Source organism: Thalassophryne amazonica, chromosome 9, assembly GCF_902500255.1.
Source record: "Thalassophryne amazonica chromosome 9, fThaAma1.1, whole genome shotgun sequence".
Classification (NCBI taxonomy): Eukaryota; Metazoa; Chordata; class Actinopteri; order Batrachoidiformes; family Batrachoididae; genus Thalassophryne; species Thalassophryne amazonica.
The window spans coordinates 25,111,503-25,127,764 of NC_047111.1; the positions used below are offsets into that span (position 1 = coordinate 25,111,503).

At 47.2% G+C, this 16,262-nt stretch overlaps 1 protein-coding gene across 6 annotated transcripts in view; it reads right to left on the reverse strand.

The window, feature by feature from the left end:
* The window catches only part of usp28 (ubiquitin specific peptidase 28), an 83,001-nt gene that overhangs the window by 6,228 nt on the left and 60,511 nt on the right, over positions 1-16,262 (reverse strand). For 3 of the 6 annotated variants that reach the window (XM_034177813.1, XM_034177815.1, XM_034177812.1), the window contains exons 18-22: positions 14,686-14,819; positions 12,956-13,234; positions 12,764-12,859; positions 9,165-9,343; positions 8,983-9,061 (exon numbers count right to left, since the gene is read on the reverse strand). In XM_034177813.1, coding sequence (XP_034033704.1) covers positions 8,983-9,061; positions 9,165-9,343; positions 12,764-12,859; positions 12,956-13,234; positions 14,686-14,819 — 767 coding nt within the window. The remainder of the gene's footprint in view (positions 1-8,982; positions 9,062-9,164; positions 9,344-12,763; positions 12,860-12,955; positions 13,235-14,685; positions 14,820-16,262) is intronic. The other 3 variants (XM_034177818.1, XM_034177817.1, XM_034177814.1) reach the window with 3 other exon arrangements.

Below are 16,262 nucleotides of genomic sequence, written 5' to 3' on the forward strand. Positions count from 1 at the left end.
TCTGTTCTGCTTGAGGTTTCTTCCTCAAAAAATGCCACAGGGAGTTTTTCGCTACCACGAACACCGTGTGCTTGCTCAGTGGGGTTGGTGAGGTTAGTCCTCACCCATGTGAAGCACCACTGTGATTTGACGCTATATAAATAAATGTAACTGAAATTCACCAACTTGCAATTGTATCCATCCCATGAGCTATCTAAACAAAACTGACTGTAAAAGCAGTGATTTGTATTAAAAACAATCCTTATATTTCTTTCATACAATTACTTATAGGCTGTGAAAATGGAGGTATTATGTGTAGAAATGTCTGTAATTCCTGAATCGTTACTGCACTTTATTTTTGGAACCCCTTGAATTAAAGCCGACTGTCGACCCTATAAGCACATGTTGCTTTCCTGCAGCTCTAGTGTTGTAGTGTCACTGTCTAAATACTTAATGTACAATAACAAACTGGGCTAGAAAAGCACGTAACAGAAGAACAGACTATTGGGCATGTTGAATGTCTGTGCTCTTCTTATTAAAAGTACATGTTCTTGACATAAGTCTGTGATTGCTAACAAAGTGCCCCCATCATTCCCAGCCGGAGTCTACATGGTTGACATTCCAGTGCGACCAAATGTCATCCTCCCCTCTGGAATGTTAACCATGCAGAGTCAAATACACTGGAAAGAGCTGGAAAATAAACTTATTAAACACATAGACTTCATAACAAACTGATATGAATTTAATGATCAACATTTGATGACCAAAACTTTTTGTAAATACCTTAAAATAAACAAAATCCCCCTTCCACTAGTTGACCAAATAAACACTTCAAGCTGCAGTCCACGACAAGTGACCCAGTAGCACTCTCTAGTGGACAAATCATTTGGTGTAACGGGCGTAAACAATGACAATAAGTGTCCTAACAGATGTGGGATGTCACTGTGGGAGTGATGGTTGAGATTTTTTTATCTGTCTCAACTTTTATCATTGAGATCAATTCTGATGGTTGTAACAGTAACTTCAGAATCCCCGTCTCGTTCCCGAAACGTGTCTTGAAGGCAGTGATGGGATTGTGTTACTCTGATCTGGCCACCTTTCCAGTAACAAGAAAAACACGTTAATCTTTCCAAATCAGTAATCAGATTAAAGTTACTTCTACAAGTCACTGTGCGTTACTATTATTTTTGCATTGTGGGTCGATTGCAGCATTAAACTTGGCCCGTTAGCAGGGGGTCGCTGTTCAACTGCCTGCTTTCAGTGAGCTGCGACCTTTTCCTCCGTGGTCACCAGCCTCTCCGAGTTGGAAAAACAGTCGTCGTCTCTCAAAGCGTGGCGACGACAGCACACCTGCACTGAGCTTTACGAAGACATTTTTATGCTCTTTCCCCCCTTTATTTAAAACTCTGTGCCAATCTGTGTCTCCTCACTAAAAACAGCAGATCAGCGACGCATTAATGACTAACACTTTTTTCCACCCAAACGCACCGAAATTCTCTTTCTGAGGAGGACATGACGTAAAAAACATTGATAAAAATTTACTACCTGTCAATCTGGTCATCATGTTTTCTGCATAAATAAATGTGATCCATTTTTCCTGGTCAAATGCCAAAGCAGGGGCGAATCCATAGAGAAAGGGGGCGGTGCAGGGATGTGCCCCCCCACTACACCCCTAGATTAAAGGTCCACTTTAGAACCCTTTTTTTACTACTAATACTACTTAGAATAATAATTTCAGCAACTAAAATGTTTAGAGAGAATTTAAATGTTAGAAAAATGTTAGAATGAAATTAATAGTTACATTTATAAACAATGTAGGTTAGAAACGGCACGTTTTACCCTTACAGTGCTGTCAACAGTTAAATATGAGGTCAGGAAAGATGTCTTTATTTTATTTCTTATAAAACAAGTATTTATGTTCACTGAAGTCAAGAAAGGGCGACTATACAGTGAGTATTGGCAAAATGGGTTTTCAAAGTGTGGGAGAGTGAGCCCCCCCCTCAGAGAACAAATGAATAGACACACAATTTCAACATCTTTGTGTGTTTCTTTTCATTCTTTTACATGTTAAAGACATTTTAAATATATTTACGTATTTTAATGAACTGTCTATGCATTTACACATTTTACAGCCTTTGTAAATCTTTTAAACATATTTTTAAGAACTTTCTATTATTTCACACATTTTACACCCTTTTCAAACATTTTAAATGTAATTGGTAAATGGATTGCATTTATATAGCGCTTTTTCCACCTGCATCAGACGCTCAAAGCGCTTTAAAAATAATGCCTCACATTCACACCGATGTCAGGCTGCTGCCATACAAGGCACTCACTACACACCGGGAGCAACAAGGGATTAAGGACCTTGCCCAAGGGCCATTAGTGATTTTCCGGTCAGGCTGAGATTTGAACCGAGGATCCTCTGGTCTCAAGCCCAATGCTTAAACAAATAGACCATCACCTCCCCTAAACGTGTTTTTAAAAAACTTTTTATTCTCTTTTTTGGTTTTGGCCCCAAATTCTGTCTTCTCACTGGTAGATTTACACACTAAAAATTTATGCATTGTGCTCCTGACATGTCAGCTAACAGTTTTCTTTTCCCTTTTTCCCCCTTCTTCTTTTGTTAGTTAACAGTGTTTGTGTTGTCTGGGCCGCTGAAGAGGAGGTACTGCTGGCCCACCACCACAAGATGGCGCCCTGCTTGAAGTGCGGGCTTCAAGCACGAGAGGGCGTCGGAGCGACCGGGAGTGACAGCTGTCACTCATCATCCGTACCAGCTGTCACTCATCCACTACACATCACCACCACCATAAAGGCCGGACTGCAACTCCACCTCCCCGCCAAGAAATCAGCTACCATTCAGGTAACTTCTCTGCTGAATCTGAAGACCTTGTGTAATAGTCTGATCTCATTTGCAGCCGTTTTCCTGTGACGGTGTCCTTATCTGCGGTATTGGCGTTTGGTGTGGACTGCGACGGCTTCGCCTCACACCCCAAACCAGATAAGTGGTTTCACAGGAGCTGTACGAGTGTGTGATTGGAGGTGGAGGTGCTTCCTCCTAACTAAACACTGACTGTGGGATTACTGAGTGTGCGAACTCACACTCATCAGTACTGTCTCTGTTTCTCTGCCAGCAGTACCGGGTCTGACTGCTGAAGACAGTGGCCACCTGGGGCGCAGGGCTTGGCGGCTCCGGTGTTCTTGAGATCCGTTGGTGGTGGAAGATGTGTGGGATCCGGCTCTTCTCTCGCCAGACGTCTTCTATCATCGAGCCTGCCCACACGTCACCTTGTGTATAATTGACATTCCACCATATTGTTATTGTCTGTACTTCGTTGTGCGATTCACAACATTAAATTGTTACTTTTTGGCTTATCCATTGTCCGTTCATTAACACCCCCTGTTGTGGGTCCGTGTCACGACACTTTCACAACAGGATTTCTCGGCCAGCGTCATGGATCCCGAGGGGCGTCAACTGTCGCTTGAACAACCAATGGAAGAGCGAGGTGCACAGGCGCCAGCGGGAGGCGTGTTAGGTGAGCTGCAGCACATCTTAACCGCTTTTAGTGCTTGGTTGGACTTAGTTACCGAGCAGAGCGTTATTCTCAAACGTAGGATGGAGGCTCTCACCGCCCAGGTGGAAGCGCATGCTCAGGGCGCTGCTGCAGCACCTCCTCCCGCTGACCGTATGCCAGAGACAGACATTCCACTGGTCGTTCAATGAACCCCCCCACCTTCCCCTGAAGCATACATAAGCCCTCCGGAGCCGTACGGAGGCTGTGTGGAGACGTGTGCGGACTTCTTGATGCAGTGCTCGCTCGTCTTTTCACAGCGCCCCGTCATGTACGCGTCAGACGCTAGCCGGGTGGCTTACGTTATAAATTTGCTTCGAGGAGAGGCACGCGCCTGGGCTACGGCGCTCTGGGAGCAGAATTCACGGCTCCTAACAATTTACACTGAGTTTGTGAGGGAGTTCCGACAGGTGTTCGACCACCCTCATAGAGGCGAGACCGCTTCAAGCGTGCTGCTGTTGATACGACAGGGGTGTCGGAGCGCAGCGAAGTACGCAGTCGACTTCCGCATCGCGGCAGCGCGAGCCGGCTGGAGTGCTGTTGTGCTCCGCGCTGCCTTTGTAAACGGACTGTCTCTGGTCCTTAAGGAGCACCTGGTGACGAAGGACGAGCCGCGGGATTTAGACGGGCTTATCGACCTGGTTATACGGTTAGACAACCGATTAACAGAACACCGACGGGAGCGAGACGAAGGGCGTGGTCAGGCACAAGCTGTCCCTCTTCCTCCCGGGTCCGAAAGGGAGCTGTCTTCCCCACGCTCCACAGCCAGGGCTCTCCACGTGACGACAGCTCCCCCTGCTGACGTTGCTATGGAAACGAGCAGGGACAAAGAGCGATCAGATCAGAGACAAAGGAGGCTGATCCGTGGAGAGTGTTTTCTCTGCAGCTCAATCGAGCACACACAGAGAGAATGCCCCAAACGGTCAAAACAGCAGCACTCGTCCTTAGAGACTGGGCTAAGGGTGGGTCACAACACCCATGCGGGGAGACCCCGACAACCTGCACATATCCCAGTCACGATCCTGAGTGGGGATCTAACCCTTCACGCCCCAGCACTGGTGGACACGGGGTCAGAGGGGAATCTGCTGGATAGCAGATGGACAAAGGAGGTTGGGCTCCCTCTAGTGGCCTTACCGTCACCATTGTCGGTGCGGGCACTAGATGGCACCCTTCTTCCACTAATCACACACCAGACAGCCAGTGACATTGGTTGTGTCTGGGAACCACAGGGAGGAGATTGTGTTTTATGTAACACCTTCTACCTCCCGAGTGATTTTGGGTTTTCCATGGGTGTTAAAACACAATTGATTGATTGGCCGTCTGGGGTTGTGGTTCAGTGGAGCGAAACCTGCCACCGGGAGTGTTTAGGATCCTCGGTTCCACCCGGTGTGACAGCTAAGGAGGAGGTTTTAGTCCCCCCCAATCTGGCGGTGGTGCCAGCCGAGTACCATGACCTTGCTGACGTCTTCAGCAAGGATCTGGCACTCACGCTGCCCCCACACCGTCCGTACGATTGTGCATTGATTTGATACCGGGCGCTGAGTACCCGTCCAGCAGGCTGTACAACCTCTCACGTCCGGAACGCGAATCAATGGAGACCTACATCCGGGACTCGTTAGCTGCCGGGTTGATCCGGAACTCCACCTCCCCGATGGGTGCTGGTTTCTTTTTTGTGGGCAAGAAGGACGGCGGACTCCGTCCATGCATTGATTACAGAGGGCTGAACGAGATCACGGTTCGCAACCGATACCCGTTACCTCTGTTGGATTCAGTGTTCACGCCCCTGCATGGAGCCCAAATTTTCACGAAATTGGATCTTAGGAATGCTTATCACCTGGTTCGGATCCGGGAGGGAGACGAGTGGAAGACGGCATTTAACACCCCGTTAGGTCACTTTGAGTACCTGGTCATGCCGTTCGGCCTCACCAATGCGCCCGCGACGTTCCAAGCGTTGGTTAATGACGTCTTGCGGGACTTCCTGCATTGGTTTGTCTTCGTATATCTAGACGATATACTCATCTTTTCTCTGGATCCTGAGACCCATGTCAAGCATGTACGTCAGGTCCTACAGCGGTTGTTGGAGAACCGGCTGTTTGTGAAGGGCGAGAAGTGCGAGTTCCACCGCACTTCTTTGTCCTTCCTGGGGTTCATAATCTCCTCCAACTCTGTCGCCCCTGATCCGGCCAAGGTTGCGGCGGTGAGAGATTGGCCCCAACCAACAAACCGTAGGAAACTACAACAGTTCCTCGGTTTTGCAAATTTCTACCGGAGGTTCATCAAGGGCTACAGTCAGGTAGTTAGCCCCCTGACAGCTCTGACCTCCACAAAAGTCCCCTTCACCTGGTCGGATCGGTGCAAAGCCGCGTTTAGGGAGTTGAAACGCCGGTTCTCGACTGCACCGGTTCTGGTGCAGCCCGATCCCAATCGCCAGTTCGTAGTTGAAGTGGACGCCTCTGACTCAGGGATAGGAGCCGTGCTATCCCAGAGCGGGGAGTCCGACAAGGTTCTCCATCCATGTGCCTACTTTTCCCGCAGGTTGACCCCAGCTGAACGGAACTATGACGTCGGCAATCGGGACTTCTTGCGGTGAAGGAGGCTCTTGAGGAGTGGAGACACCTGTTGGAGGGAGCATCGGTACCATTTACGGTTTTCACGGACCATCAGAACCTGGAGTACATCCGGACCGCGAAGCGTCTGAACCCCAGGCAAGCCCGCTGGTTGCTTCTTCGGACGTTTTGACTTCCGGATCACCTACTGCCCCGGGACAAAAAACCAACGATCTGACGCCCTGTCCCGGGTGCATGAAGAGGAGGTCAAGACCAAGCTGTCAGACCCCCCTGAAACCATCATCCCCGAGTCCACTGTCGTGGCCACCCTTACCTGGGACGTGGAGAAGACCGTCCGGGAGGCCCTGACATGGAGCCCGGACCCGGGGACAGGTCCGAAGGACAAACTGTACGTCCCACCAGAGGCCAGGGCTGCGGTCCTTGACTTCTGTCACGGTTCCAAGCTCTCCTGTCATCCAGGGGTGCGAAGGACCGTGGCAGTGGTCCGGCAGCACTTCTGGTGGGCGTCTATGGAAGCCGACGTCCGGGAGTATGTCCAGGCCTGCACCACCTGTGCCAGGGGCAAAGCCGACCACCACAAGGCCCAAGGCCTCCTCCAGCCTCTGCCCGTGCCTCATCGCCCCTGGTCTCACATTGGCCTGGGCTTTGTCACGGGCCTCTCGCCGTCCCAGGGCATGACTTCCATCCTCACGACAGTGGACCGGTTCTCCAAGGCGGCCCACTTCGTGGCCCTCCCGAAGCTCCCGACGGCCCAGGAGACTGCAGACCTCCTGGTCCACCATGTCGTGCATCTGCATGGGATTCCATCGGACATTGTCTCGGATCGTGGTCCTCAGTTCTCCTCCCAGGTCTGGAGGAGTTTCTGCAGGGAACTGGGGGTCACCGTCAGTCTCTCGTCTGGGTACCACCCCCAGACGAACGGGCAGGCAGAGCGGACGAACCAGGAACTGGAGCAGGCCCTCCGCTGCGTGACCTCCGCGCACCCGACGGCCTGGAGTGACCATCTGGCCTGGATCGAGTACGCTCATAATAGCCAAGTTTCATCTGCCACCGGCCTCTCCCCGTTTGAGGTGTGTTTGGGGTACCAGCCCCCATTGTTTCCGCTAGTGGAGGGAGAGGTCGGGGTGCCCTCGGTCCAGGCCCATCTGAGGAAGTGCCATCGGGTGTGGCGTACCGCCTGCTCTGCCCTGCTCAGAGCCCGGACGAGGGCTAAGGCCCATGCAGACCACTGGCGTTCCCCGGCCCCTGCATACCAGCCCGGGCAGGAGGTCTGGCTATCCACTAAGGACATCCCCCTGCAGGTGGAATCCCAAAAACTAAAGGACAGGTACATTGGACCATTTCCCATACTCAAAGTCCTCAGTCCTCAGCGGCTACACCCCGTTTTTCATGTGTCAAGACTCAAGCCCTGCCATACCTCACCACTGTGTGCCCCGGGACCAGCACCGCCTCCTGCCCGGATCATCGACGGGGAGCCCGTGTGGACAGTACGCCGGTTCCTGGACGTCCGTCGAAAGGGCCGGGGGTTCCAGTATCTGGTGGACTGGGAGGGTTATGGCCCCGAAGAGCGCTCCTGGGTGAAGAGGAGCTTCATCCTGGACCCGGCCCTCCTGGCCGACTTCTATACCCGTCACCCGGACAAGCCTGGTCGGGCACCAGGAGGCGCCCGTTGAGGGGGGAGTCCTGTTGTGTGGGCCGCTGAAGAGGAGGTACTGCTGGCCCACTACCACAAGATGGCGCCCTGCTTGAAGTGCGGGCTTCAAGCACGAGAGGGCGTCAGAGCGACCGGGAGTGACAGCTGTCACTCATCATCCGTACCAGCTGTCAGTCATCCACTACACATCACCACCACAAAAAAGGCCGGACTGCAACTCCACCTCCCCGCCGAGAAATCAGCTACCATTCAGGTAACTTCTTTGCTGAATCTGAAGACCTTGTGTAATAGTCTGATCTCATTTGTAGCCGTTTTCCTGTGACGGTGTCCTTATCTGCGGTATTGGCATTTGGTGTGGACTGCGACGGCTTCGCCTCACACCCCAAACCAGATAAGTGGTTTCACAGGAGCTGTATGAGTGTGTGATTGGAGGTGGAGGTGCTCCCTCCTAACTAAACACTGACTGTGGGATTACTGAGTGTGCGAACTCACACTCATCAGTACTGTCTCTGTTTCTCTGCCAGCAGTACCGGGTCTGACTGCTGAAGACAGTGGCCACCTGGGGCGCAGGGCTTGGCGGCTCCGGTGTTCTTCAGATCCGTTGGTGGTGGAAGCTGTGTGGGCTCTTCTCTCGCCAGACGTCTTCTATCGTCGAGCCTGCCCACACGTCACCTTGTGTATAATTGACATTCCACCATATTGTTATTGTCTGTACTTCGTTGTGCGATTCACAACATTAAATTGTTACTTTTTGGCTTATCCATTGTCCGTTCATTAACGCCCCTGTTGTGGGTCTGTGTCACGACACTTTCACAACAGTGTGCAGTTATTTTTTATGCCCCCCAAAGAACTCTGGCGCCCCCCAGTGGTCGGCATGCCTGACAGTTTGAAAACCACTGGTTTATCATTTTCATGTTGAGGTGGCGGGGGGGGGGGTGTTGTCAGCAGCTGCTGAAAGTAACTAATAAAGTAACTTGTAATCTAACTTAGCTACTTCTGAAATTAAGTAATCAGTAAAGTAACTAAATTACTTTTTCAAGGTGTAATCAGTAATTAGATTACTTTTTCAAAGTAACTGTGGCAATACCGCTTGAAGGTTTAAATGACACACTGGTCCAGAAGGGTGAGAGATTAGTTCTCAATGATGATGTGATTCACAATTCAAAAGCTGATGGTTAAAAACACTCAAGCTGTCGGGGAACTGTACCGTGTACTCCTCCATGTCCATGTCCTCTGGCTTTATGAGACGCAGCTTGGCTCTGGCTTCCCTCATGATACTGATGCCCCTGCAAGTACAGATGAACACATGAAGAGAGAGAACGCCTTACTTTCAAATACATCTTAACCATTCTGAAAAGACAGATCCACACAACCTTAATCTGTGCATACCTTTCATCAAAGCTCAGGTTCCGGTCTGTAAACTGCTCCAGCAGTGCCCTCTCTATGACACGTTTAGGGGCCTTGTTCTGGAAGAAGTAGACCAGAGCGTGTTGCAGGCGAGCATCCTCCTGGAGCGTGGTCTCTTCCTGGGAGAGCTCATACAATCGAGAGTATTCCTCATGGAACGCCTGAAAGTACAGCAGGAATATGATGTCATTTTGAATTGTCATGAAGATTATTTTCACAAGATATGGCTGATAGACATCTGGGTCACCTGACCAGGACTGACAATATGTGACAACATATCTCAATGTGACAGTTGTTAACACAGAGTCAGAGAAACGCAAACATGTTATTGTTATTACGATAATGCAGTCATAACTTTACATGGACAAAAGTGTGGCTTAATAAATATCAGTACCCTATCTTCCAGAGTGTAAGTCGCTCAGGAGTCGAAGTCATGTCTGTCAAAAAAATGCAATGTGAAGAGGAGAAAAAACCAAAAAGCAGAAGTCGCAGCTTTATTCTGTATGACGAACTCACATGGTAACACAGCATTTCCCTGGAGGTGAGCTTAACAATGGACAGGAACTCAGTGTAACACGTGCTCCACACACCATGTGGCGTGGAACATAAGGACTTTCATACATTCATTTTCTATACCCACTTACTCCAGTCAAGGGTCTTGGAGGTGGGGCAGGGGGGCAGTTATAGGGTATGAGGCAGGGCATCAAAAACAGCCTGCTCCTTTCTCCGTCCCTGACTAAAGTAGTGTCTTTACATTTTGAGTTGGTCCCCGGGTGCTGGAATGTGGCTCCCCACTGCTCCTGGTAGTTGGATTGTGTGTAACTGTAATTAGGATGTGTTAAATGCAGAGGGCACATTTTGTTGTATGTACAGTGAGGTAAATAAGTATTTGATCCACTGTCGATTTTGCTAGTTTTCCCACCTACAACCAATGTTGAGGTCTGTAAGTTTTATCGTAGCCTAGGTACACTTCAACTTCAAAATGAGCAAATACAGCGAGGAAAATAAGTATTTGAACAGCCTGTGGTTTTGCAAGTTCTCCCACTTAGAAATCATGGAGGGGTCTGAAATTTTCATCTTAGGTGCACATCCACTGTGAGAGACAGAATCAAAAAAAAAAAAAAAATCAGAAAATCACATTGTATGATTTTTAAATAATTAATTTGCACTTTATTCCAGGAAATAAGTATTTGATCACCTACCAACGAGCAAGAATTCTGGCTCTCACAGACCTGTTAATTTTTCTTTAAGAAGCCCTCTTATTCTGCACTCTTTACCTGTATTAATTGCACCTGTTTGAACTTGTTACCTGTATAAAAGACACCTGTTCACACACTCAATCAATCACACTCCAACCTGTCCACCATGGCCAAGACCAAAGAGCTGTCTAAAGGCACCAGGGACAAAACTGTAGACCTACACAAGGCTGGGATGGACTACAGGACAACAGGCAAGCAGCTTGGTGAGAAGACAACAACTGCTGGAGTAATTATTAGAAAATGAAAGAAACACAAGATGACTTTGGTCTTTCTCAGTCTGGGGCTCCATGCAAGATCTCACCTCGTGGTTTAAGGATGATTCTGAGAAAGCTCAGAACCACATGGTAGGCCCTCGTCAATGACCTGAAGAGAGCTGGGACCACACTCACAAAGATTACATTAGTACCACACGACACTGTCATGGTTTACAATTCTCCAAGGCAGCAAGGTCCCCCTGCTCAAGCCAGCACATATCCAGGCCTGTTTGAAGTTCACCAGTGACCATCTGGATGATCCAGAGGAGGCATGGGAGAAGGTCATGTGGTCAGATGAGACCAGAATAGAGCTTTTTGCTATCAACTCCATTCGCCGTGTTTGGAGGATGAGAACCCCAAGAAAACCATCCCAACCGTGCAGCATGGGGGTGGAAACATCATACTCTGGGGGTGCTCTTCTGCAAAGGGGACAGGACGACTGCACCGCATTGAATGAAGGATGGGTGGGGTCATGTAGAGTGAGATTTTGCCAAACAACCTCCTTCCCTCAGTAAGAGCACTGAAGATGGGTCGTGGCTGGGTCTTCCAGCATGACAATGACCCCAAACACACAGTCAGGACAGCTAAGGAGTGGCTCCTGGAGTGGCCTCGCCAGTCTGCAGACCTGAAACCGAAACCTGAAAGATCTGGAGAAGATCTGTATGGAGGAGTGGACCAAAATCCCTGCTGCAGTGTGCAAACTTGGTCAAGAACTACAGGAAACGTCTGACCTCTGTAATTGCAAACAAAGGTTTCTGTGCCAAATATTAAGGTCTGTTTTTCTATTGTATCAAATACTTGTTTCACGCAATAAAATGCAAATTAATTATTTAAGAATCATACAATGTGATTTTCTGAATTTATTTTAGATTCTGTCTCTCACAGGTGAAGTGCACCTACGATAAACATTACAGACCTCTATATTCTTTGTAGGTGGGAAAACTTGCAAAATTGACAGTGGATCAAATACTTATTTGAACTGGGAACCTTCCACACTGAAACATATAACTACTTGGTCACCACCCCTGCACATGTATGTACAATGACAAAAAAGGCCCTTCTTCTTCTGGACAGACAAACCCATTCACACCCCCACACATGCCTTTGGTCAATTTAGAATCACCAATTCCCCTATAACCTTTGGAAGTGTGAGGAAGAAAGAGCACCTGGAGGGAAGTGGAACCCACGCGAACACGGGGAGCACATGCAAACTCCACACAGAAAGGAAGGAAGGTAGGAAGCGATTCCACTACCTTCTGGAACACGGCAACATGGAGCAGAGAACAGTGAACTTACTGTATGCAGGAAGACCTGGGAACACCACAGCCTGTGGTGGTTATTATTATTATTATTATTATTAATTTCGTGTTGCTTATCCAGGTCATGGTGGCAGTAGACCAAGCAGCCCATGTCCCTCCCAGATAATCAAGCTTCTCACCCTGTGTTTGAGTGTAAGCCCAGAGACCTGACAGAGGAATCTCATTTCTGCCACTTGGTTCTGTGACCTCATTCTTTAGGCTTAAAGTTCATGACCACAGATGACTATAGGAACATAAATCCGTCTGTTGATCTCATGTTCCAACTTAACCCCACTCATGAACAAGACCCCGAGATACTTAAACTCCTCCACTTGAGGTACTAACTCCCCCGAGCCAGAGGGGACAATCCACCCTTTACTGACAGAGGACAATGGTTTCAGATTTGGAGGTACTGATTCTCATCCCAGTCGCTTGTCCTAGAGACACTCTGCCTCAGAGCTACTCAGTGCACATTGGAGGTCACTGCCTGATGAAGCCAACAGAACCACATCATCCGCAAACAACAGAGATGAACTTTGAGGTTACCAAACTGGACACCCTCTGGTCCCTGTCTGCACCTTGAAATCCTGTCCATGAACATCATGAATAGGATTCGTGACAAGGGGCAACCCTGGCAAAGACCAGCACTCACTCAGAACAGGTCCAGTGTGATGCAGAGAATTATTATTATTATTATTATTATTATTATTATTATACGAATTAAGGTTGGACAACCTCAAATGATACGTGTCCTCGCTGGGAGAACATACCTTGATGAGGCCAGCCTCGGGTCCATCCTTGTCAAATGTTTGTCTGGCTTTGGCTATGGCCAGAATGATGCCTTGCATTGCTGGAGTTAGCATCATCTGGGCAAAAAGACAACAGTGACCGACAAATCTTTCATTCTTTTTGAAATCAGATTCATTCAGCTCAGTAACTGCGTCATCATAACGTGTACTTACTTCTTCATTATATCCATCAGCATCAGCCCTCACCATGATCCTGCCCACGTTGGGGATTACCACTTCTGAAACCTCGTTCTCCGCCTGTCGCTGTGGAACGGGGACTGCCTCGTGCTCTTCCTCTTGCTGCTCTGCGTTATGTTCAGGACTCTCTGTGGACGTCTCCGGAACACATTCAGCAGCTGCCACTTCCATTTTGTCTTCATCGTGGAGGTCAGATGGTGGCAGGTGGTCAGCCTCTGCTGTAGGACCAGCAGCCTGTGAGACACATTCAGGAGGCTAATTAAGACCAGAAATATATGAACCTGGATGGCAAATTATTCATGAGATTTTTAAATTGACAAAACTAATATAAAAAAGTGTTGCTAAAATCATTTTCTGAGCACTGGTTCATGTATGGATTACAAGCTATTACACAAAGCCAGGTCCATACACGTTTGGACAGTGATAATTGTGCAACTTTTGTCTGTTGCATCACCAGTCACAGCGTCATGCTGAAGTCACAGAAAGGGATTTTCACACAAGCAAACAGATCAAGCCTAGGCTTGAGTCTCCCATGTGCCTTCGAGCAAACTGTAGCTGAAATTTCATGTCTTCTTTTTATGAAAATCCTTCTCTGCTCCACTGCAACATAAACCATAGCTTCTCCACCAAAGCGTATAATTCCTTCAAAACTGTCATGGGTGTCTTGGTGGTTTCCTTCATTAGTCTGTTTTTTACACGAGGTAGGAGAATCTGTCAATGACATCGACACTCTCAACACAAACAGACAGAGCTGTCAGAAACATAGACAAACCAACTCCTAGCTCAGCTTCTCAAAATCTGCAGTTGGGAAGCCCATCTCTCCAAGGTGGTGCTTCTTTAATGCCACTAAAGCATCTATAAACCAGCAATGAACAAGTGCTTGTGCAAAACCAAGATGAAGGTATTTTCCTGAAGACCAAGAAGAAATCAACAAGTGACCTCAACTGTCATTTTGAACATGACAAAGATGTTTTCCAGCACCGTCAGCACAGATTTACTGAAGAAACCCTGAACAATCAAAGTAATCGAGGTCCTCAATACAAACAGGCAACAGAAGAGCAACAAGACTATCAGTCCCACAACATTCCTGCTGAAGTGTCCAAGGAGGGAGGTGCTTTATGTCAATGCCCTCTGCATGAACTGGTCCCCACACTATACTGTTCAGGTCAGACCACTAATAATAATAATCATGACTTGGATTTATGGAGTGCTTTTCAAGACACCCAAAGTGCTTTCTTTACAAGTTATATTATTCATTCAATCATTGGTGGTGGTAACCTACTAGTGTAACCAAGCTGCCCTGGAGAAAACTGCATGGCTGCCATTTTACGGCTATGGCCCCCCCGACCACCACCTCATTCATACACAGGCAGGGTGGGTTAAGTGTCTTGCCCAAGGACACAACTGCAATATGCAGATTTTTGAATGGTTGGGAGCCGGATTCGAACCGGACCATCTTATGACGGCTATGAGACGGCTCGCTCTACCAACTGAGCTCCTGCCGCACTATATTATATATATACAAAATTTAATACTCTTTGGAAAGGAATGTAAACAACCAAATATTTAAGACATTTACAATATATATAGAATATAAAAAAATTGTTCACAGTTACTGAGCAACAACAACAAAACAATGTACTTCCACACAGTTAAATATAAAATACAGACATAAAATATGCGTGACATATTCATTATTTCCCCACCTCACACTGCGGCTCCTCCTCGACTGATGATGGGGTCTGGCTGGGCTCCAGGACTTCGGGGACTGCTGTGTTGCTATCATCTGGCTGACAGTCTGGGCTCAGTGGTGCCGGAGACTCCAACTCTGACTGCTCTTCTGTCAAAAATTGAAGCAAAGGCTTAAGAGTCAACATGTTACTTTTGCTGTAAAAAAAAAAAAAAAAAATTGGCTCCTTCATCCTATACTACTTGGCCTACAAATTCCAATATATACGTAGATCTATATTTCCCAGAATATACTTCACATTTTTATTTGTTTTTTTGTTTGTTTTACTCGTTTGGGTGGTCCTGCGACTTGTACTCCATTTAACTGTTTACAATGAAGTGAAAAGGTTTGTGCACCCTTGAACTTTTACATTTTTTGAATTTTTATGACATAAAAAAAAACTACCGGTACAATGCCAAGCTATAAGCTTTAGCAAAAAGGAAAGTTTTAAGCCTAATCTTAAAAGTAGAGAGGGTGTCTGTCTCCGTGATCCGAATTGGGAGCTCGTTCCAGAGGAGAGGAGCCTGAAAGCTGAAGGCTCTGCCTCCCATTCTACTGTTACAAACCCTAGGAACTACAAGTAAGCCTGCAGTCTGAGAGCGAAGCGCTCTAATGGGGTATATGGTACTATGAGGTCCCTAAGATAAGATAGGACCTGATTATTCAAAACCTTATAAGTAAGAAGAAGAATTTTAAATTCTATTGTAGAATTAACAGGAAGCCAATGAAGAGAGGCCAATATGGGTGAGATATGCTCTCCCCTTCTAGTCCCTGTCAGTACTCTAGCTGCAGCATTTTGAATTAACTGAAGGCTTTTCAGGGAACTTTTAGGACAACCTGATAATAATGAATTACAATAGTCCAGCCTATAGGAAATAAATGCATCACTCTAAGACAAGACCTGAGAATCTATGACGATAATTGCTTGACGTGAAATACTTCAATGACCCATATTATGCCCTTGACAAATTAGAAAGAAAGTTATCACACAGTTTTTGAGAAAACGACCTTTAAGTGCTCAAAATGGCTATTTTCGGCACACAAATGGCCGCCATTTCCAAACGAACAAATCTACAAATATGATTTTTCGACGAGTACAATGTCAATGACCCATATTTTGCTCTGCCAAAATAGAAAAAGTTATCAGTTTTTGAGATTTTGCAATAAACGGAGAACGCCACGACAACAACAAAAATCTGGATTTTTTCATATTAAAATTTCTTTAAACTGACAGTGAAAAGTAACATCTCCATCATGAATTAAAAGAAATAAACATCTAAAAGCCAAAATGATGGTGTGAATAATTAAGTGCACCCTTTAGAATAACAAATATAAACCATCAATTTTACATCCAGTTTTCTTCAGACAAGTCAGGGGATGAATATGTGAACATTTCCAAGACACTGATTATGTCTTGGACTTTATTTACCTCAGTTATGCAAACAGTACGGTACTGTAGGGTAAATCTGGATGCATTTCTCAAAAACTGTGTGATGGTACAAGAAGGTGACTCGTGAAGGAAGACACCAAGACACTCATGATAACTCTGAAGAT